Genomic DNA, 24,097 nt, shown 5'->3' with positions numbered 1-24,097 from the left:
AGAATTCTGGTCTCTTTAGATCAAAATGTAAGCCTTTTATTACAAAAACTTAAGCACCACCCCATCCACCCGTCAGGGGTCCGTAAGTAAAATTACCTTTTCAGTAATCTCCTGCTTTTGGAGCTCAATGCAAGACAACCCATTTTCAATACTGATTTTGAAACCATGGACTGCAGATTTGCTTGTGTGTGGAGCCAATAGCCTGAGCTGGACCCTGGGGGAGATGCCGGGGTAGGGAGGGGAGTAGGACCCCCGAAACTGCCTGGGGGCTCACATGCAGACAAAAGGGAGAACACACGTGGCAGGACACCTGGGAAGTGAGGCAGAGGGAGCACTGTGTGTCATGTTGGTGAAACTCCGCCGCAGGCATTGGCAAACTTGTCCTGTGAAGAGCCAGAGAGTTAATCCTTCAGGCCTTCGGGCAGGTGGTCTCTGCTGCAACCACACGGCTCTGCTGTGGGAGCATGGAAATAGCCATTGGCGGTACACAAACCGAGTGTGGCCATGTTCCAATAAAACTTTATTTAAAACAACAGGAGGTGGGCCAGATTTGGCCCTTGGGCCGTAGCGTGCTGACTCCTGTACCAGGGCCTGATTTCATAAGCCTGCCTACAGCTCATCTGTCTTAAGGACTATAGCTGTGTTTGTCTTACTATTTATGATTCGGCCCGGGCTCTGTGAAGTTAGACGTGAGCTTAGAGAAGATGGAAAGCCGCAAGCCCAGAGGTTATGATTGCTGTGCTCTCGTAACTGGCTTTACTAATATCTTGGCCACCTTGTCGCAGTGTCCTCATCCGCAGACTCCACGTACTTCGAGTCTGGTTTTCTCTGAACCAGTTCCAGGATCTTGCTGGTTCCCTCATCCATGAGCAAAAGGAATCTTTGACACGTACATGTATTTGTAGGAGAGTCATGTCTTCAAGGGAATGCAACAGGTGGGAGGAGTGCTGTATGTCAGGTGCACAGAAGATGCCCCGACAGTGCAGAATTAGCAGCCCGGTGGGAGGAAGGCGGGGGCGCTGGGGCTGTGGTTCACGGAAGCTTCCCAGATGCTCTGCAGATTCCAGAGGAGCTCACCAGCTGCAAGGACAGGAGCAGGAGGGGGGGCGCGCTTTAGAGAGCGGGCAGAGCGATTGCGAGGTATGGGTGTTTGAGGCTGAGTGATGCCTCCAGGTAATGACAGGCTGGCTTTGCAGGGAGAAGTGGCAAGAAGAGCCAAATGGAGCCATGCGGCACCTACCTGGGCTCACTGCTCCTTTGGCACTCATCCAAATCCAGGTTTTTAAAAAAGACAGAGCACTCCCTGAGAAGGTAGGGAAGTGTGACCTTGGGGGTCCCCGCCCATTCGTCCTAGCCGGACAGCTGGAGGCTGCACTCAGCCAGCTACCACCTTCTCAGAAGGCACATAGGGGCTGGCAGAGGTGAGCACGGCCACAGGGCCCTGGAGCTCCGGAAGGGGAGACGTCCCCGCTTAGAGGCCCTCCAGTGGACAGCGTTCTTCCCCGGGGAGGCTAAGTAGGAGCCGTCATCCTGCCGGCGCCCCACGTCCTGGCGGTGGAGCTGTGGGCCAGCATTCCGAGAGAACCACACTAGCCTGCGGCGGCCCGCAGCTACCCTGGCCTGCCTTTGCAATGCCCGTGGATGCTCCGCCGGAGACCCGGGAAGGAGGCCCTGCCCGCTCTCCACCCATCTTCGCAGGAACGTGGATGGAACGGGCTTGGAACCTGGTGCAGCTGACTGCTGCTGACCCCACCGAGGCTGCGTGCTGAGCCCTGTCAACCACGGTGGCTGCGTGGCCAGGGGCAGGCCAGGGGCAGGGCAGCCACCCGGACAGCGGATGAATGCGCCCAGGCCAGCGAGGCAACCAGGCAGATGGAATGCAAACATGGCGGGTTCAAGGCCAGGCGCCTGCCGCGCCGTGCTTTCTTAGCCTGGGGCATTCCTCTGCACCAGGAGCTCAGACAAAGCCCCCACAGTTGGAGGGGTGGGGCTGGGGCACCAGGAGGGGCGGGGGAGGAGTGGCTTTGCAGAAGCAGAGGGAACGCCACAGTTGGGCCTGGGGATTTGGCCAAAAGTCGGCACTGACCATGCATGTTTCCCCCACACGTGCAGACACGGAAGGACACGAATGCACCGCGGCAGCACGGGGAGCCACGGTGCCCGATGGCGGTGAGCAGGTGCCCGCGGCCAGCACCTGCCTCCGTCGCTCGGTGCCGTGGACACCCTGCTCGCCAGCGCCTTCCGTGGTGTGTCGGCCTGGGATCCATCCACTGGTAAATAAAAGGTCTTGAACTGATTGCCCTGAAACTGAAGTCATCTCTTCTTCCTTTTTTCTTTCTTCCTCCTTTCCCCCCCCCGCCCAAACTTGCCTTCCAAGAAATAATACTGGCTCTCTGGTTCGGTCTCCCAGGGGTCCCTTTCACCGAGAGGAGCTCACCTGTCACCAGGGGCTCAGAAACCACCAAACCCTCCTGTGAGGCCCCGATCGAGGGGGCCTGATGCTCCGTACAATTCACCCAGATTGTTAGCATTTTGGCTTTAAGGCATTCATAAATCTTGTTAACATCTAGAACGGTGCTAACTGAGCAGAGCACGGTCCCAGCCCCGCTGCTGCTGGAGGCCCGGAAGGCGTCCGTGAGCCGTGCAGAGCCGCGAGGGACCCTCCGAGTCGCTGTGCAGCTGCAGCTTCCTCTGGAGTGACAGCACCGGGGTCCCGACTCCCCCCAGCCCTGCGGGTCCTGTCAACTCCCCCCACCTTCATCCCACAAGATGCCTGCTGCGTGGGCCGGACACTGAGCTACATACAAGCAGGCCTCCCGCGGGGACGTTAGCATGCCCCCTGACGTCACATCCGCGGGGGTACTCACCTCTGTTTGCCCGGCAGCGTTGCATGGACCCAGGCCGTGGTCTTCCCCTGCTGGTCCTCTTGCACTTCACGGGCACGGTGGAGGAGGCAGGTGGCCGCCGTGGGCCCTGGGGGCACGTACTGCCATCTGTGGCCATAGCTCGTCTAACCCGGGTTAGCCTAGACCCTCCCATTCTCCAAGACAAGGGTTCTGTGCCATCCCCGCATCTAGCCTCGATCTACGTCTGCTTTCTCCCTCTTTCATTCCTGTCTCTGAAGTGAGGGTCTGCAGGCTCCGGTGGGGGCCCCAGTGCTGAGGACCGGAGGAGGCTGGCCGCACTGGGTGCAGGCGTCCTGGAGGCTGTCCACCCTGCTCCCAGCTGTGGAAACTGCTTCGTCTTCTCCTGATTTCACTGCCCCCTTCAACTGTCTCGCTGCTTTGCTGACTCTGGGCTACTCGTTGATTCTGATCTCCGGGTCTTCACCAAATGTTTCTGGCCAGTCGTCCCACATTTTAACACTTTATTTATTTATTTGACAGAGAGAGAGAGAGCACAAGCAGGGGGAGAGGGAGTAGGAGAAGCAGACTCCCCGCTGAGCAGGGATCCCGACGTGGGGCTTGACCTCAGGGCTCCAGGATCATGACCTGAGCCGAAGGCAGACGCTTAACTGACTGAGCCACCCAGGCGCCCCTTAACACTTTTTTTTAAGTGAGGTGAAATTCATATAACGTAAACTTAACCGTTCTAAAGTGCACAGCTCACAAGTTAGTGCGTCCACGATGTCGTGCAACCACCGCCTCCACCCAGTTCCCGAACATTTTCATCACCCCAGAAGGAAATGCCGTACCATTAAGCAGTGACACCCCTATCCCTCCTCCTTCAGCCCCTGGCACCCACCCATCTGCGTTCTGACTCTGTGGATTTACCTATTCTGTAAATTTTATAAAGTGGAATCATTATAAACATGGCCTTTGGGGTCTGGCTTCTTTCACTTAGCATCGTGTTTTCGAGGTTTGCCCACGTTGTAGGTTGTAGGTTCCTTTGTACAGCTGACTAGTGTTCCCCTGTGTGGACACACCGCGGTGTTCATCTGTGCAACCCCTGGCCGGCCTTCGTGTGGCCCTGCACTTTGGCTGTTGTGAAGAGAGCTGCCGTGAAAACGTGCGCTCGCATGCTCACTAGAGGACCAGCTTCCGGGTCATTCCGGCATCCACCTGGGCGTGGAATCGCTGGCCCATAGGCTCATTCTACATTTCACTTCTTGAGGAACTGCCAAACTGTTTCCATGTTTTCAACGTAGAGTATTTAGAGCCTCGAGTTTGCATTTAGCTTTCTGGAGGAGGTGGGCCACACAGCTCTGTGTCGCTTGGCCCCCTCCATGCCCTCCTAGACCTTTCTCCAGTTTTCCAAGACTTCAAATTCTTGTGCTGTCCTCCAGCCACCTGGCTACTTGCCTACCAGTCTCTCTGCAAGCTTAATGAGCACATTTCTGCACTGTCATCTGACACATTTATGAAGCATTAAGAGCAGAGGGCCCTCAGCTGACCCACCTCACCCCAACTTGTTTGGCCTGAAACCCCCTCTGTGCTCCCAGCCTTCCCTCCACTGGGTCCCCCAGAGCCACACAGGCTGCACAAGGCCGAGTGTTCCTGGCACAGGGATGCGGAAACCTGTGTGGGAGAATTAGGGCTTTCCTGGCTGGCATGCGGTCATGGTGTCTCCCCTCATGGCTCTCTTGACTTAGCCTGCTGGTCTGGCTCCCAGGGCAGTGGCCAGTCCTTCTCTGCGCAAGTCCTGTGCTGGTTCTTTGGTGTGTGTTTGGGACAGAAGTGAGCAGGGCGGGAACAGGGAGAGACTGAGTCCCCCCGGTCAGTGTGTGGTGGAAATGGCTCTGGACCCTAAGTGGGATCCTGGCCAAGTCTTCTCTCTGGGCTTCTCTTTGAGTCCTCACCTGTCAGCCAGGAGGAAGGACAGGATGGCATGGGGAGGTCCCTTCCCACAGTTGGCTAGCCCTGGGAGTTTTGTTCCCAGAGACTTCATCTTCCAGATCCTGACCTTGGCAGGAACAGCAGGAGCCATATCTCCAGGGCTTAGCTGACGGTGTGTGTGCAAGATCCAATTATCTGCCCATGTGGGAGACACGGCGTGGGTCTGCCCAGCCCGACACGCACCGGGCAGCCACATATCCTGTAAATGGCATCCTCCACACCACAGCTCATCCATCCCATCTGAGGATCGTCTTTCCCACAGGTTGGAGCCATTGGTGATGAGGAGGAGTGGGTCAGCCTCTATGAGGAGGAGAATGAGCCTGATGCCCAGACGCTGGAGATCCCAAACCTCACACCCTACACTCATTACAGGTGAGAGCAGCAGGTGATAAACCACCACAGGAGGAAGGCTAGCAACGCCAACAAGTGGCTTCAGCCCGCAAGAGCAAAACCCAGTTACATGCATGTGATTGAGACATTTCCAAGGGGCAATAACAGTACATTGAACCTTAGGAGCAAGATACATGGCTGAGTATTATTCCCAGAGAGAGTTTATTCCCGATGCTGGATTAGCAATGCTCCTGCCATCAACACCAGCGGCAATTGCTCACTCTTACATTAGGCTCAATACCAAGAGCCACGGGCAGCTGAGATGTGCGGCCTTTCCTCACAAACTCCACGACCACTTGGGACTATCAACATGCTATGTGTAAACAGAGCAGCCGTCCTGGGACCGTCCTCTGCTTCCCCCTTCCAGTACCCAGGAATTGTGGGGCTCACTAATCAAGCACTTAACATGCCATGTAACCTTTCGCTTCTTGATCCTGAAACCTATCCAGGCAGTAAATCCTTGGCCTTAAGAAAGGCTAGCATGATCAGAAGCCGTTAGAGATGTTATAACTTCCCGTAAGATCATTGACCAAGATGAAATTTCCAGGTATCGCCAGATGTTGAGTTTGATAATGTCATTGTTCATAAGATTGGGGAGTAAAAGACTGAGAATGACTAATTCAGAGAGTAAAAGGTGACCTTACATCTTCATGAAGAACATTTTTTTTTTCGGTATAATACTGACGTTAGAGCCTTTTAAAACAAAGCCTAATGAGAGCTGCAGTTCAGACATCCTCCCTGAGATCAGAGCAGATGAATCAAGACACCATACACTCATTTGCAGAGAAAAATATTTCTCAAAAAAAAGAAAAAAAAACTAGCTGCAGGGCCTCCAGGCTTACCCTGTGAAGCTGGTAGCAGCTGTCTCATTGCGTCCAAGGTCAGAAACTGTGACTAGAGACCCCCGTCCTCTTCCAGCCTCTGTGGTGAATATGCGTGTGTGCTCAGGGCATGTTTCCTGGGTGGAAGTTCACTCCAAGTAATTGTACAAATAAATAAAGGAGAGAGAACTGAAAACATTAACCGAGTCTCTAGAGCACGCCCACCCCACCCTCATTTTATAGGTAAGGAAATGGGGGCAAGTCTGATTTGCCTCAGGTCTCAGTTACCAATGGGGTCAGAGTCCCAGGGTGTGGGTTCTGGGGCCAGTGCTCCTCCCCTGAGCCAATAGAGAATAGGGTGCAGACACCCATGCTCATTGAAACAACCAGACTCTTCAAGGTCATTTGGCACCTCAACTGCTAATCCCCCGACCTTACCCTAAACACGAATCAGCCAATGGCATCAGATGACACGGATTTCTGGCCATGTAACCCATTCCATTATGCTTTGCTTGGGATTTTAAAATCTTTGCGTTGGAACAAATTTACCATTCTTTGGAGGTTTTGGGGGAAAGGGCCAAATATGCAATTTGCATTTTTCATGAAACCAGGTGGAAAGAGGGCGTCCTTGGGCAACAGCCTTTACAACACAGATGGACACATAGCGGAACCTTCTGAGAAGGTGGTGGGTTTTTGTTCTTTCCTGTAGAATAACTGTTGTCCACGGTTTTACCTCTAGATTTCGCATGAGGCAGGTGAACATTGTCGGTACCAGCCCCTTCAGCCAGTCATCCCGGGTCATCCAGACCCTGCAGGCCCCCCCTGATGTGGCTCCCACCAGCATCACCGTGCGAACGGCCAGTGAGACCAGCCTGCGGCTCCGCTGGGTGGTGAGTTGGGGGCCGGAAGTGGGCTGCAGGGACAGTCGCCTTGACTATCCAGGTCTGCATGTGAAGCCAGAGCTTAGTGATGTCTTAGTCATGGCTTTGTCCTAGTCCAAGCTAATCTCTCTGTTAAACTAGAAAGTATTGCATTTTACAGTTGGTGTTGGGTCGCAGACCAGCCCAGGTGACCCTGTTAATGAGCAGCATTACTCACTGGCTTCTTGGAACAGAGGAATATTCTTTGGGGGAGGGAAGCCAGTGTGCCACAGGGTGGACCTGTAAGTCCGTGGGTCAACACGGAGCCAGCACTCAATGTTTGTAGGAGAGCCAGCTTGATATTTATTCAGAACATTTCCCCCACAAAATTAAGCTAAAATGTATTAAAAGAAATTATGTTTAGCCCAAGTTACTGACATGATTTCATTTAATTAACAGAGGAAAAGTTCCAGGGAACCACGTGGTAAAGGTTCTAAGACTATTCCTCCTGGAAAATATTTTCCATGGACTTGGTCTGCTAAGACAGGCTGATGCTTTGGGACCTTGACAGGTGGCAGTTCTGAGATGCAGGCTCACCACACGTGTCTTTGCTTCCAGCCGCTGCCTGATTCCCAGTACAACGGGAACCCCGAGTCGGTGGGCTACAGGATTAAGTACTGGCGCCCCGACCTCCAGGCCCAGGCACTGGCACAAGTCATCAACGACCGGCTGGAGAGGGAGTTTACCATCGAGGGGCTGGAGGAGTGGACAGAGTACGAGCTCCAGATGCAGGCATTCAACGCCATCGGGGCTGGGCCCTGGAGCGAGGCAGTGCGGGGCCGCACACGGGAGTCAGGTGAGGTGGAGGCTCAGCCCCAACCTGGGTCTCCCTGGAGATGGGGCTCCGTGTCCCCCAGTCCCCATGTCGCAGCTCATTGGCTCTGTCCCCGCTGTGTCTATGCCGACACTTTCCTAACCCAGTAATTAGGTCAACCTTGACGGTAATTTCAGGAAAACATCATTAGAGTCCATGCCACTAATTTGAAATTAATCGTGGGTCTTACCAGGGGCTGGACTCGTGGTACTATCTTTTAAATTAGGTATAATTTCACAATCAGTGATAATAAGCAAGGGTGTATAGAGATTCTAAGGGAGATCTTTATAACACAAGGCACTCAGGACCTCCTCTTGACAAAGTAGTGTGTGGGACGGGTTAAGATCATCTCCCCTGCACTAACAAATATCCCCTCAAAGGTTCGATTGCTTTGACACAGTAGAGCTTCATTTCTCATTCATCACCGAGTAGGATGGGTGTCCTGTTCAGCGGGTGGCTCTCTTCCTCTTGATTCAAGGACCCAGGCTCTGCTGTGCTATAGGCCCAATCCTTGTCTGTGCCCAGCTACCCAAGGAAGAAGAAAGAACAGAGAGTGGGCACCCCTGCTCCCTAACACTGTCCAGAAATGACACACATCCATCCACGCAGAGCCACCAGGCTCGGGGTTACTGCTGGTGGCCAGGGAGGAAAGGAAAAGTACTAAATACTTTGGGTCAGTACTCGGTAGCCTGGGCTGCAGTCTGGTAAGGACCAGTGTGTTCCCCTGATCTGCTGGGCTTTGCGGGCTGACCTGTGGTTTGGGGGACCCCTCCTAGCCTGGTTTGAGTTTGTGGAGTGACAAAGAGGGCTCCTGTCACGTTTAAAGATGCAATGGGACACAGACCAGTTCTTTCCACCTGGTCTGAAATGGCGAGGTTGTCTCCTGAAGAGAAGGAAGCGTACTGCTCCCCTTCCAAGAGGACCAATACTTGAAGAGAGGTTTCCCAGAGTAGCTGGGGCTGCCTCAGATGCCTTCCTGGCTTTCTTTCAAGCTGTAAATTTTATGTATGGTGATTAACATAACAAAATAAAATTTAAAAAAAGAAAGAAAAGATTGAGACACTACATTCAGCTTGTGGCTGTGTGATCACATGGATTTTTAAAAAGCTCTATTCAGTCTCTGAGTCTTTGTGACAAAGAAGAGGACTGGAAACATTCTAAGAGGACCATTCTAACCCCAGTAATAGGCAGAGCGAGAAAATATTTTTTAAAACAACTTTGCTATAACTAACTAGAAAATTATGGACAAAATATCATCTTTTGAGATTTAGAATTTATTAATGTCCTCATAAGAAAAGCAGAGAAAATCCCCAGATGTCAGATGCACACAGGGACTGAAACAATAGTGCTGAGCTGGTGCTGAGGCTGCCCTGGGGGATTGGCATGGGGTGGGGGTGTGGGCATCCATCCTGGGAGCTTCAGGACTCACGACATGGTGCCCATCCAGGGACAGAAGGTTCAGCCACGAGTCTGCGCAAGGCGGGGAGTTAGAATCAAGGCCTTTGCACACACAGACAAGGCTCCTGAATGCTGTACCCTCGTTGAAAAGGGAGACTGGAAATCTCTGCCCAGGGAAGTTTGTCTGTGTCCGTCTGTCTACCCGGACTCTGAATAGGAAAAAAAAATGTAACTCTAAGTCCTGTGCCCAGCTCAGGTTTGGGTTCTGAATTTACTCTGTCTGGTCCAGAAACTCCTAGAAAAGAACTTAATGTAAAACTTGGTTCCAGACACCAAAGTATAAGCAACAAAAGAAAAACTTAGACTTCATTAACACGAAAACCTTTGTGCTTCAAAGAATACCATAAAGTAAAACAAACAAAGAAAACAACAACAATGAAAAGCAGTCCCCCAATCATAGACGGTATTTGCAAATTATCTGATAAGGGACCCATATCCAGGATGTATATAAAAAAAAAACTCTCACAACTCCACAGTAAAAAGACAACCCAGTTAAAAACTGGTCAAAGGATCTGAACAGACATTGCTCCAAAGAAGACATACAAACGGTCATTAAGCACTTGAAAGGGTGCTCAGCATTATTCACTGCCAGGGAAATGAAAACACCACAGTGAGATACTAGTTCACACCCCTAAGGCGGGTAAAATAAAACTGAAAAACAAGTTGGACAATAACAGGTGTTAAGTGATATTAAAATAAGTATGGTTCAGATATTGAGCACTTTGTATATCATTGGAAGACCATGAAGAGCATCCTCACTGACCAGAAAATCTTCTTACCCCAGGGGAAATAGTGATCCACTCCTCCTGAAAGATTACATATTATACCCCAATAAATGATTTCACTGTCCTCTAAAAACAACAAAATTTTTTTAAAACACAAAAAAAAGGAAAAAAGAAAGAAACATGGTTCTAGGCCAGACTTTCTGGGCAACAAAGAAGAAAACATCACTGGAGAGATATTGCCACAGCCAACTTGTCCCAAATAAAAATCAGCTTTTAAAAGATGAACTCACAACTTTCAAACACACAAGGAAATACTCTGCCATGAGTAAAAATAAGATCTTCTTCAGGTAGGTAGGTAGGAAGGAAGGAAGGAAAGAAGGAAGGAATGGAGGGAGAAAGGAAGGGAGGAAATTGGGCTCCGATTGCTTTAAAATACATACTAGTATGAAAGAGAATATGTAATAAGTATATTAAAAATTATTAAAGACTTCCAGTTATAAAATGATAACTTCTGAGTAATCTTATGTATAGCATAGTTATTATAGTTAATAATACTGTATTATATGCTTGAAAGTTGCTAAGAGAGTAGATCTTAAATGTTCTCACTACAAAAAGGAACAATAACTTTGTGACTGATAGAGGTGTTAGCTAATGTTATGGTGGTAGCCTCTTTGCAGTACATACGTGCCTCAAATCAACATGTTGTACACGTTAATCTTATACAATGTGGTGTATCAATTATATTCCGATAAGAGCTGGAATAAATATAAAATAAGACTGTAGTCTTAAATTATGAAAAGAACACATTAAAACTTTAGGTAAAGATTCAGATGCCACTTTGAAAGCACTTTTTAAGAAAAACAAATAGGACACAGCCACTGAAAATAAAACACTACCATTAGGTGAAAAGTAGTTTAGACACAGCTAAAGAGAGACTTCCTAAACCGGAAGCTAGATATGAGTAAATAACTTAAAATACAGCACAAAGACACAGAGACTGAAAACATGGTAGAGAGGTTAAAAGACATAAAGAATAGAATGAGAAGGTCCAGCATGTATCTAATAAAAACTCAGAGGGGAAGGAGGGAGTAGATGAGAACAAGAAAATATGGAGAGATAATAGCCTTGAAGCTTCAGAATTGATACTTTATCAGACTGAAGAAAAGTGAATCCTATGCAGAATAAATAAAATAAATCCACACCAAAATGCATTATGCTGCAACTGTAGAGCCTGAAAGCCAAAGAGAAAATCTTAAAAACACTTGGAGGGAAGGCATCTTACCTACAGAAGGCAAGACGATTTGAAGCTGGCTTCCCAAGAACAGTGGAGGCTAGAAGACGCTGGAACAATGGAATCATGATGGAATGAGAATAATGTTGAAGGAGCTGAGAGGCAGTAACTGTTAACCTCAAGTGTTACACTCAGTTAAATTGCTTTTCAAGGATTTTGTTCAGAAAACTGTAAGCTAAATGACATGTAAGGATGAATAAAATGTAATAAAAATGGAAAATAATACTGTTTTGTTAAGTTTCCGAAGAATGCTCTCAAAAGACAAGGTAAAGCCATGGCAAAATTGCTGAGGTGAGACTATATTTTTGTAAAACTCTGTCAGCTGCTACAAGCTCCCTTTGCAGTGGTCAGGAGAATGCTGAGGAGACCACTCTGTGCGTCAACTCACCCAGATGCTTTCTTCTAGCTCTGTTCCCTTCAGGCAATCTTGTGTCCCCTCCTACCCGATAACTCTGAGGAGACTCTCTTGAACAATACTGTTTGTTTTTGTAGGCATTTCTGTTTTAGTTAATATTGAGGTGCGGCTTTGGTATCAAAAAAAAAAGGCATAATGGGTTTGTTTTCATCTTGGTTGACAAAACGAACACAAACATAGGTACGCACGACTAAAGGAGAATCATAGGCAGCCCCTGGAACTAACTGCATCGATTCCAGGATTGCCTCATTCATCGTTGGCCTGTTGAGAAGATTTCTGGTCTAGAAATTTTTCTTGCAATATAAGTTCTCCTTTATGTTCTCACATCCTTTCTTATTTTGAGGATTCTGGCTTATAGAAAATTATTTTTTAGTTTTTAATGGGATGTTTGTTCAATTAGAAGAGATTTGGTTCCTCAGGTGTTTTCATCACAAATTGAATAATAGGGTTATTGATCTTCATTTCAAGATGAGATGACTTAGACTTCAGACATTTTTTTTATATTCTTTTTTTTTAAGATTTTTATTTATTTATTGAGAGAGATAGTGATAGAGAGCATGAGAGGGGGAGAGTCAGAGGGAGAGGCAGACTCCCCGCCGAGCAGGGAGCCCGATGCGGGACTCGATCCCGGGACTCCAGGATCATGACCTGAGCCGAAGGCAGTCGCTTAACCAACTGAGCCACCCAGGCGCCCCTAGACTTCAGACATTTTTAATGGTGGAAAAGTGGGCCCCTGGGGACCCCTCTTAGGCTGATCTCTCCCCCAAGAGTACTGGTGCTCAGACATTGGTCCCCCCAACCTGGGGCATTCTTTGGCACCCCTTCCAATGTTGCTGGTCCTTTGGGGCTTCAGCATCTCCCCCCTCTGAACAGTGTTTCCAGAACCTCCTGCTGGGGGCAGCCCCTCACTTCTGACCAGCAGGCCCCTCCCCGTTGCAGCAGTGTCGATGTCTTACCTTCCCCCGTCCAGCAGAGGACTCGCCCCTCCCAAGAACAGATCCTTCCAGGCACTGCTCAACCTTGGGGGTGGGTAGAAGAGGGTGCAGGGGTTGCAAGGCCCAGTGGTGGAATGCAGCTGATGGAGAGGGAAGAAGGGGAGGGAGCTGATGGGGAGAATAAAACTGCAGACCCGTATCTCGTGGAGATGGCCACACGTGGGTACTCACGTACGGCACAGTCATGGGCATACGGAAAGCCGATGTGGGAAGCACAGAGCAGAATATTTTGAACCAGGCGAAATGACATTTCCCATTTTGAAGTACGATCTAACTGGCTTCGTGACATCCTATGACTTATTATGATATAAGGATAAATGAGGCCCTAAACATCAAAAGACTGAGCAGTGAGGAATCCTGTAGAGGAGAGAGAGCAAACAAAGGAAAAGAGAAGCGTTTTAATGGGGATTGTTCTTCATGAAAGGGAATCTCTGGGACTGTCCCCAAACACAAGATGGCAGGTTGGAAAGGGAGTTTAATCTACCTCAAAACAGATAATGGGTGAGATTTTTCTTTTTTAACCAAATCTTGAAAACATAGATATTTTGGGGCACCTGGTGGCTCAGATGGTTAAGCGTCTGCCTTCGGCTCAGGTCATGATCCCAGGGTCCTGGGATCGAGTCCCACATCGGGCTCCCAGCTCAGCAGGGAGCCTGCTTCTCCCTCTGACCCTCTCCCCTCTCATGCTGTTTCTCTCTCGCTCGCTCTCTAAAAAATAAATAAAAATCTTTAAAAAAAAAAAAAAAACATAGATATTTTGTAACCAAATGGCAGATTGGATCCTGGTGGGATCTGAATCCACTGACACTATAATTCGGAATGTGTCCATTTTCTGTGACTCCGTCCTTGGAGACCCCGCCGAGCTCTCAGCACCATGTCCGGGTCACCCCCCTCGCCAGGGGGCCTTCCTTCTTCGGGGGTGTGGGTGCCCTTCAGGAAGGGGATGCACATACTACCACACCCTAGAAAATCAGTATTATTTGTACGTCCGTAGTGAGGACTGAGCACTCACGGTGTCAAAGGTGGGCCCGCAGGAAACGGTTACGGATTGGAGAGGCGGACACGTTGTGTTGCTATGACAGTGGCCCCTCTCTGTACCGGGAGGGACAGTTCTTAGAACACAGCACTGCAGAAGTGGGCACGCGGCGCCTTCGCAGTTCTCATCTGACTCTAAATAAAGTCAGATAAATTGTAGGCTTGCCTGTTCTTCGAGTGGTTGTGACTTTTAAGTCACAGTCGAATCAAGGCAGCAGTGTATGCCTTGTTTCTTGAATATAACAAGCATATGTGTGAGCGATGTCCTGGTGACTGGCATGGCGGGAGCCCCATCGGGCACGGAGAACATGAGTGGGCCCTGCGGGAGCCGCCACCAAAAGACACGGGGGACGCGGGGAGGCGTGGGTGGCAAGCACGCTTCCCTTAGAGGGCTGAGTAAGCTTGAAATTATAAAGATTCTTTTTTGTGACACTTAGCTGCTCAGATAAATTAATACTGTTTTGTTGAACGACTGACCAACCGTGTGAATGACTCTCGACTGACATATTTGGGAAGAAAAAGTGTATCTAGCAGGTGTGGGCTGACCGGCATTCTCTCTCTAAAAGTATAAGGAAGATCCCTGAACCCTTATGCGAACAGGCACAAACAGGTGACTCTTCTGTTCTGGGGACACGCCCGGTGACCTCCACTGGCAGCCAGTCTAACGCCTGGGTTCTGTAGATGGTCGATGTGGTGGGTAGAGGGGGACAGGACCGCCACTGGGCCGTGGAGGCCAGGGAAGTCAGCCAGTCTTGGGGCTGGAGCTGAGGTCTTTGCCCCCAGGAGGCCTCCATGACTCCACTCTCTGGGGACCAGAAGGTGCCAAGTCCTGCCCACCCCCCCAGGCTCTGTGTTCCCTCAGCAACGTGCCCTCCCAGGCTTTCCTTGGTTTCTCCCCTCGGCCTCTGTCTACAGGAACCACTGGTTGCTGTAGTGATCTGGCCAAGCTGCCAGATAAGGTAACAGCGCTTTTAGGACCTACGTGAATCCTGGAGCTTTTTTCCTTAAATACAGTATTAGTTTCCCACGGCCGCCATAACAAAGCACCCCAGACTGGGGACTTAAAACAGCCCAGATTGACTCTCTTACCGTTCTGAAGGCCAGAAGCAGGACCACGCTCCTCTGCAGATGCTGGGGAAGGATCTGCTCCAGCGCCCTGTCCCAGCTCCCGGTGGCTTCTGGGCTCGTGGCCGTGTCCCTCCAGACTTCCTTATGGCAGTCTCCCTACGGCTGTCTGTCTCTTCCTGTTGTGTTCTTAGAAGGACACTGGTCGTACTGGATTAGCTGCCCTACTCCAGTGTGGCCTCATCTAACCAATGACATCTGCAATGACCCTAGTTCCAAATAAGGTCACATTCTGACCTACCAGGGGTTAGGACTTCAGTGTATGGAAGCTGACGGGGGCAGGGGGGAGGAGGGGGACACAATTCAACCCATAATGAAGACCAAATCCCTTCAGTGAAGAAAATCCAGAAAGCAAATGTCGGAGAGCAGCGTTATTGTGCAAAACCCCGTTACTTTGTATATTCAGAGTAAATGAGTGAGCTAGCCACCAGCAACCGCTTGGCTAGGAGGAAGGAGTGCTTGTGTGAATGAATGAATGTCGAGGGGGTGTATGGATGGAGGGTGGAGAGAGCCCCCGTGAGCAGAGCATCCCTGCTTCTGAGGTGCACGTGAAGGCACCCCTCCTTCCATTCACAGAGCCCCGGTGGGACTGTAGAGGGAAAGGGAGTGGATACCGTGGGTGCTGGGTGCTTGGCAGCCTTTCGCCCACCCTCCTCCCGCAGGGAAGGGAGCTTATGGTGTCATTGTCTCACCTTCTTCAGAACAGAGAGCTGCTGATCTCCTGCTCATTGCAAAGCCCAGTGCTGGGCACGGGATGGGGGAGAGAGAAGACAGGCTCGAGGAGGGGTGGGCTGCACTTGACCATTTCACAGATGGGACAATCAAGGCCCAGAGGAGTAGAGCAGCTTCCCCAGGTCACACGGCTCGGGATTCTCATTGAGTCTGGTCTTGCTCCAGAGCCCATGAGCCTGTTGCTTCCCTGTGAGCACCTCAAGGCCTCCCAGCTTCAAGTGGTGATTTTGTCGCTTACTAGGGATGCGGGCAGGCTGTGTGACTGCTCAGAGCCTCCATTCCCTCCTCTGCGGAGTGATCCCTCCCACTCTGAATGCCAGAGTCCTACCCCATATTACTCTCCATGAAACCCAGTGGACTTGCAGCATTCCTCCTGTTCGACCATGGAGGCTCTGGAGGGTCGTGTGTGGTTTGACCTTCAGGCCACAGCCGACAGGTTCCTTGTGCGCCGTGCCTATCTGCGAACACTGCATCCCCTGACTTTGCTGGGGAACTCTGGATCTATCTTTTCCATCTGAGTAAAGTTTAAATGGGTTCACAGAGAAATTCTCAAAGCAAATCGAGATGATCTAGAATATAAAGCCTTGCTTGTAAAGCTTGACTCTTGTCCTTATATGCATTCTATCCAAACCACTGCAAACATATAAGACAAATTAAAATAAGTTCAGTGACATACATAAACAGAAGAGAGTAAAAACATCATCTTACACATACACAGGTCAAGAACTGCACAACTTGCCTGCACAGGCCCATCGCATTGAAAAAAAAAAACCGGAATGTATGGAGAGTCCTCCAGCCTTGATCTCTCCATCTGCAGAAAGGGGCCAATAACCCCTGCATCTCTGGGCTGTTGTGGCTATTAGATGGGACTCTTGTTCCGAAGACCCCTAGCACAGGATGTGTACTCAGCACCTAGGAAATCTTTCCTCCCCTCCCCTTCATGTGAATGATAATGTCCCCTCCTCTCTCCTGCACCTCTGGCCCCTCTCAAAATACCACGTTTAGAGATGTCACTGAACTGGTGTCTGAGAGTGAGGATTTCCCATTTGCGATCAAAGTCTGGAGCTCCCATAAGTTAATATAAAAACAGACCAAGTAGATTTTCTTGCTGGGTAGACTCAGGTAAAATTGAGCTCCTAAATACCCTGGATTTGTGGAATTTGTTGCTAATATTAAAGAGATTTACATTTCTGTTATACCTCTGCAGGCTTAATCTGATCACACCAAAATGCTCAGAATTCGTTGCTCTTTCAAGGACAACTTGATTGGGTAAAAATTGAACCTTTATTTCTAGAAGACTTTGAACTTTGGGTACCAATCTGTCTTACTCATCCTTCACAGTTCCTTCAGCCGCCCCTGAAAACGTGTCCGCTGAGGCCGTCAGCTCCACCCAGATCTTACTGACGTGGGCTTCCGTGCCCGAACAGGACCAGAACGGGCTCATCCTGGGCTACAAGGTGCGTGTCGGGGGTGCCCGTCCAGTGCGTAGGCTGTGCAGGCATGCTGCGTGTCACCCCCAGACCAAGGAGCGCAGAGCGCCGTCCAGACCTGCAGCACCCCCCATCCACAGCACAGTTGTGATGGTCACACCTGTCGTTTCCTCTAAACTGCATTCCCATCCGGGGACGAGGCCTGGGTACAACCTCCTAACAGAGGCACGAACAAGGCACGGCTAGGAGCCGGCTGCTTAAACTCGAGCCTCTGCTTCCCGGCTTGCACAGCACGAGTGATCGTGGTGCCTGGCTCTGAGGCTGGTCTGAGGAGGAAGGGGGTTTGGTTTTGTGAGATGCGCTTTGCTCCGAGCGCGTGCTGAGTCGGTGTTCTTGGCTACCCGCGTGCGCGCAGGCACGCCAGCATCCTGGGCAGTCCGGGGCAGTGGCGGCAGCAGGCGGGGGCGAGCGCCTTCCTGCCTCTCCGGGAGCCCCTGCCGGGTTCGGTCTTACCTGCACTTACCCACCTGTGCTCGGTTCCATCCCCTCCCCCCAGCAGCAGGATGGATTTTCCTGGATGTGACCAGCAGGGCCTCCCCCGTCTGTTACACCTGCACAGCCTTCGGGCACGGGAACCCCAGGCTTTCTGTGGGTTCGATCCCCAGTCTCTGGTTTTCCCCACCTGTTCTCCTGGGCATTCAGATTGCTCCTCACGCCCCATTGGACGTGGTGATCTCACTGGGCAGGTGCAGTGACCAGAACCCCACACCACCCTCCTCTCCCAGAGAAGAGAGCTTGCCCTGCTGTGTCCAAGCTCCTCCCCGAGGACCACCATCTTTTATGGCCTCTGGGTCCCCGACTAAGGGACCAGTTAGGGAAGGGTGAGCTGTGAGTGAGGACTGAGCAAACAGGCAGGCGCAGGCAGGGCCGTGGAGGGGAGCCTCCCAGAGTGCTGTGTCTGTGCATGGACAGCAGCATGGAGCCCAGGGGGACCGCGGCCTGGGTTTCCGACGGCTCACAGCAACTCTCCTGGGGCAGGAGCCCAATTTCCCAAGAAGCTGGGAAACCGTGGGGGACGCTGGCTCCTTCTGTAGGAAGCATAACGTCTGTGTTTGCGACCGAGTCCTCGTTCTAGCGGGCGTGGTCAGTGTGGCTACTGTTTGTGCCTCGGATCTTGTCAATCATGGCTCAGGGGCAGCTCCCCCAGCCGCGGGCTGGGTTGTAACTCCCGGTCCTCTTCTGCTCTGGAGTGCATCTTCCCCCGAAATACCATAGCGTATGGAAACTAGATCCGCAAGCCCTAAACACAGCTGTTGTGGGAGAAAAACCACAGCTGGCTGGTCCGTGCCGTGTGGTTGAGAGGGCCCCCTCCTGGCACCCCGCATCCCCATGACCACACGCGCGCGCTTGTGTGCTGACACTCCAGATTCTGTTCCGGGCCAAAGACCTGGACCCTGAGCCCCGCAGTCACGTCGTGCGAGGGAACCACACGCAGTCGGCGCTCCTGGCCGGTCTCCGGAAGTTCGTGCTGTACGAGCTCCAGGTGCTGGCGTTCACCCGCATCGGCAACGGAGTCCCCAGCTCTCCCCTCATCCTGGAGCGGACCAAGGACGACGGTACGGTAACGGTGTGCCTGAACAGCCCAAACGATCCAGACGGTTGTCATTTTTCACTTAATTTTCAAACCACCTTTCCCCCCCTTTTTTGGTTGAGGAAAACAAAACAGAATTGCTTTTCAATCACTGAGCATTTATATGGCCAATTTCAGCCCGGAGTGAATTTTTACAGCCTAATTAGGAACCTCTGCACATTTCGGTCGTAACTCTGCGAGAGGCAGCGCAGTAAAGGCCGGGTGGGCGGGGGCCGGAAAACGTCCAACCGCTCTGGGTGGCGGTGTCTGCACAGGTCGGGGTGAGAGCCCCACTCCCAGCCTGGGTGCCTCGATTTCCGTGGTGCACCCGCTCCCGTGGTCGCACGCCAAGAGGTTCCTAGAAGTTCCTGCACGGAGTGCGGCGGGCTCCACGGGCTCCACGGGCTCCCCGACTCCCCACACTCGTGCCTCCAGGCCGGAATAACAAGCACCCCTTGACGGCTCTGTTTTTACAGAAGTCTAAATCATCAGCAAATACGGTTTTCCACTTTGCAGATGTCAAACACTTAAAGGTTATCTCTTTTTACATTTTTATTGTTACATGGACTATAGCAAATAGTCGGGGAGGGGGGAGTATATTCTGGGGGAAAATACTGCTCTCCCCCCCACACACACACCCACCTTAGGGATCAGAAGCTTCTCGCAGAAGTGGAAGAACCGTAGATTTCCTGACACACGTCTGCGGAAGTCATTCAGTTAGCCCCCACGGTGCTCCGGCTGCTGAGCGGACCGGTTCTCTGTGTTCTGTTGGGAGACAGCACCAGCGCTGGGCTTCAGTCGCGGAGAGTTAGGAGCACTGCACACTGTCCTTTCCTGGATGCAGAGCCTCGGGGGGCTGGGGCCTGACGGGGGGCAGTGGCCTCGAGGTTGTCTGCAGAACTGCGAAGCCATGATGGCCCGGGTTACACAAACGGACCTCCAGCCTTGGCCAATCACAACTGCCTCGTCCTAAAGTAGAGACTGGAATTCACAGGATGCTTTTCCTTCTTCTCCCACGGCGCGAGTAGAAGCATGCTTTCCACTCCCTCATTTCAGCGTGATCCAGGTGATCAGCCGCGGGGACGGCGCAGGGGACAGAAGCCACATAAGGCTGCTGTCAGAATTTGCATATTTGTGCAGTTGGTCCTTGCGAGCGAGCCTGTAGCCTCCTTACGGTTATGTTACCAAACGCAAGGGTCACAGATTTATTTAAACACGGATTTAAAATGGTAAATAATGTTCTCCGCTTAATAGCCAGAGGCAGAATTCAGCGGCCCTGGAATGACCGTAACAAACATCATCCTATCTCTGTATTTGTTGTTCGAGCCCATTGCCTCTTATCTGGGAATCCATTAAGTTCCAACCGGAAGTTCTGACACTCACTCGCCTACCCATTTAAGTAAATATACCTACGAGGGCTATGACACTGTAGGCAATGGCGCCACACCACACAGAATTATTCTGCGCATTTGGGCGCATCAACTCTTCATTTTCTAAGACGGTGCATAGGAGAAAAATCATTCATTGTAAACATGTCACTTTGTCAGTGGGGAGGGACTTTAGGCCGTCTGATTTATCTAACACCTGCTGGCAGGTGTCAAGCCCCCAGAAGGATTCAGCCCAGATTGGCGGAATCTTGACCTCGGGCTTGATGTGCTTGCGGCCTCACGCCCCTTGCACTCACGGGCTCCCAGCACGGTTTGTGAGCACCGCTTCTGGAAGTTGGAAAAGCAGATGAGCTGGATTCTAAATGAGGTGTTTTCTCAACATCATTAGGGGGCCACATGGAGCCAGCTAGATTCCAAAAGTCATTCATGGCCTTGAGCGTCTGGTCCATGAACAGAGTCACCCATGGTCGCGAAAGCTCGGCCAGTCCACAGAGTCCTATGTAACCTCGTCATGTTCCCCCCTAACACCGTAGTGGCACCTGGCTCACGGGTTTCCTCTCCTCCCTCCAGCCCCAGGCCCGCCAGTGAGGCTTGTGTTCCCGGAAGTGAGACTCACGTCCGTGCGGATCGTGTGGCAGCCGCCGGAGGAGCCCAATGGCATCATTCTGGGTAAGGAGGCGGCCGTGATTAAAGAGATCATAGCTTGGGGAAATAGCAATTACATTGATTCCATCTGTTTTTATTACATGTCAAAGAGGTTGAACAATAACAACAACAAAAAAAACCCTGCCTTTTCTGCGCTGAGAAATGTGGGACCCTCTACTGTCTTGTGAAATGTGTGCTGAGGTTTCTTTGCAGATTGAAATTTACATTTTGTTAACCCAGAATTTCTTCCATTTGTTCGTGATTCACAACAAAACCATCTGTAATTGGCCCTTCCTTCAGCTCTGAAATAACCAGGCTGTTTCCATGGGCGTCTGGGAAGAAGCAGCCTCATTTTTCACGGGAGCCAGAGACCTGGGCTTCGCTCCCAAGTTCCGGGAAACATCCTTGGCTGCAGGGCCTTCACCTCATCCTTTTAAGAAGTTTCCAGAGTGAATTGTGTGCCTTGGGTCCCCAGGAAATTGTTTATTTTAACGTTTCGTTCAGGGGGGTGTCTCTGATAGCATTGATGAAAAGCCTTAATTTTTCTTAGCTCCCCAAAGGCGGCAGGTTTTATTTTAAAAAAAAATCATTGGTTCCCTTATTTAGTCACCCTTTCACCATGACAAATTTAGGGCCTCCCTTATGCACGGCATTGCGTACATGGTGGGCAGTAAGGAGAGAAGATGCGCCCGTCCTCAGGATGTGAGTGAGTGGCTCACAGCACCATCGGGGAGAGGCCCAAGGACAATGCAACGTGATAGGTGACTAATAACAGTTCACGAGATGCCCCACAAGCAGGTCCCCCGGGCTGGATCTCGCCGATGAGTGGCCTCTTGAGTCCTGGAGGAAGGGAGGTGGGGCGTCCACTCAGCCAGACGGGTGCCTGGTGCCTATGGGAATATAGACAGACCCCAGCCTGGAGATGTGGGCTGGGGCCTGGCCGGAGATGGCTGGGGATGGCCGGCTCTGCCATGCAGGGAGTGCCTGGGGGCCCAGATGCTGAAATCAGGGATCCAACAGCCAGGGTCCCAAGCTCGGTCTACTCTCCAGACCCAGGCCAGCATCCGATAGGGTGTTGCCCTAATCCAGACTTGCAACGGACCCCCACATGTGTTAGTTTGTGCGTGGGATGGTTTACAGGAAGATTATAAACCTGAGCTTATAGACAGGTAGTAAAATTCACCACTTACACCTGCCTCTGACGTTAGGATTCTAATATTTGGTTTGAAAAACAGTTTCACTTCATTAAAAAAATTTTTTTTAAAAAAACTCTCTGCTGAGGGCAATAGGGAGTCACCCCAGGACTTTGAGCTGCAAAGTGACCTAATCAGGTTTGCCTTTTAGGTAATAACTAGACAGAGAGGCAAATATTTTTTGAGTTCTTGTTCCATGAACATGGGGAGGACAGAGCCTGGTGCATACCGACGTCGTCTGCTGCAAGGCTGGGGCCCTCCTGTCTGGCCCTTCCTCACGCGATTCCTGGAGTTGCTGGGTGGGGTACTTTGCTAAGAGTACAGTATTTCTGAATTGGGTGACCTTCGAAACTGCCGGTTCTTGCTACTTTAAAACCACGATGAGCCGCGGAAGAAGCTGCTGGTGAAGTGTGTATTCTCATCCCGTCTGGATGAGGCAGGATCACAGACACGTGTTAGGCCCAGCGCCTTGTGCTCCGACCTGGGGCGGGAGATGGTCTATGGAGCGTATGGCTGGGCCAGAGGTTTCCCGGAGCCCCTCAGCGCCGCACCCGGCTGTCTCTTCTGGACCGAGCAGGGCTAAACATCTGATGACCCAGGGGGCGTCCCCAGCTTGCCATGAGACGGGAAACCTCTCTGGAGCACAAAATGTGAATTCTGACCTGTCACAGTACCCGGAGTCTCCAGGAAGCAGAGTGTCCCCGGCCTGCTGAGGAGGGAGGCCCCATCCCCACCCGCCCCGGGCCTGGCAGCCTCTGCTCCTGCCGCCCCTGCCACGGCCTCGGCCCTCTGCCCCGGCACTGCGGCTGGGGCGGATTCTGTGCCCACCTCCACGCTCACTGTAGCCATCCTGGGCCGACAGGAATCATCCCGACAGGAGGACCCCATGGGAGAGGGATGGGAGGCCAGTGAGGGTTTCACGCGTGTTCCTCCCTTACCATAGATGGACATGCGCTCTGATTTCATAGCCATGGCTTTGAACTACTCATCCCGGGTCCTCCTCGCGACCGTGGGGAGGTTCTGGCCTCAGTCAGGGCCAGCCCACTGTGCTTGCTGCTCCCTTGCCCCTTCTGTGCCTCTGAAGTCACATTCGATGTCACCTCCACCTGCAAGCTCCCTCCACGCCCGTCCCTGCCTGGTTGTGCCCACCGTCATCACCTGAGTCTCACTGTCCGAAGGTAAGGTCTCGTCACTCACTTTGAAGGGCATCTCTAACGTTTGTACGTCTGACTGAAAAAGCACCGTGAACAGAGAATTCAGACCACAGTGGGGTAGCATTTACGTCATTCAGATTGGAGCCCTAACTCAGGTACTACCTGGGAGAGATGGGGACGTGGGCAAACACACACGTACGCCCCTGGAGAATGATCTGGAATGTCTGGGCAAGGGAGCACGTCTGTCCTCCGCATCCCGGAGGCCCTTCCCGCCAGGTCTTAAGCCTGGAGTCCTCACACCTATACCCAAGGGGACACGCACGGGACGCTCCTGCCACATGGCCTTTGATAACAGGACATCCGAGTGTCCATCCGTCGGGTGACAGAAAGGTGTATGGTGGGCTCTTCACGCAGCAGAAAACATGATAGCAGTTAAAGAAATGACCAAGATCTACACGAGTCTACATGAGGAAATCTTACAAGCATCCATTCAAGGGAAGAAAAACAAGTTGCAGGAGAATACACGCAGTTCCTGTACATTTAAACCTTTATGAGCATTATTACTATCATTTATGGGTCCACACGTGAAAGTGTGCACTCACGGACAGGAAGACACCCCGAGTTGCCTCTGAGGAAGAGGATCCGGTGGGCCACAGGATGGCCTCAACTTTTTCTGCTTCATCTTCTCTCTTATATGAACAAAACAAAAACAGTCCAATTTGGCAAAATTGCAAGATTTGTTCAGTTGGTGCGATGAATACTTGGGTGTCCCATCTATAGTATTCTCAGTATTTTCTGTATGTTTGAAAGATTTATAATCAAAAAGGACAATCATAAGATAAAAACACATTCACTCTAAATTTAAAAAACAGAAAATTCAAACAAATGGAAGAAAATGAGAATCACCCACAATTCCACTGCCCAAAGATAATGTTAATATTTTTTCTTCTAATCATTTTTCTAATACTTTAATTATAAAATATTTCCTACTTAAAAGGGAACCTCTTCATCGTACTGCATGTATGTTTAGCGGTGGTGACCTGCACGTGTCCCTGCTGCCCCATCTAGGATGGACAGCCCACCAGGCCCCCCAAGGGATTT

General features: G+C 51.1%; 1 protein-coding gene across 13 annotated transcripts in view; it reads left to right on the top strand.

Moving 5' to 3' along the window:
• The window catches only part of SDK1 (sidekick cell adhesion molecule 1), an 854,344-nt gene that overhangs the window by 731,777 nt on the left and 98,470 nt on the right, over positions 1 to 24,097 (top strand). For all 13 annotated transcript variants that reach the window (XM_064593372.1, XM_064593371.1, XM_064593374.1 and 10 more), the window contains 6 exons: positions 5,098 to 5,207; positions 6,786 to 6,936; positions 7,525 to 7,762; positions 16,898 to 17,013; positions 18,413 to 18,602; positions 20,575 to 20,673. In XM_064593372.1, coding sequence (XP_064449442.1) covers positions 5,098 to 5,207; positions 6,786 to 6,936; positions 7,525 to 7,762; positions 16,898 to 17,013; positions 18,413 to 18,602; positions 20,575 to 20,673 — 904 coding nt within the window. The remainder of the gene's footprint in view (positions 1 to 5,097; positions 5,208 to 6,785; positions 6,937 to 7,524; positions 7,763 to 16,897; positions 17,014 to 18,412; positions 18,603 to 20,574; positions 20,674 to 24,097) is intronic.

This window comes from Mirounga angustirostris, unplaced genomic scaffold (genome assembly GCF_029215605.1).
Source record: "Mirounga angustirostris isolate CCGP_5_RB_7025 unplaced genomic scaffold, mMirAng1.0.hap1 SCAF_5, whole genome shotgun sequence".
NCBI classification, from domain to species: Eukaryota; Metazoa; Chordata; class Mammalia; order Carnivora; family Phocidae; genus Mirounga; species Mirounga angustirostris.
Note: the sequence above shows the minus strand (reverse complement) of the source record. Positions and strands in the feature narration are given on the sequence as shown.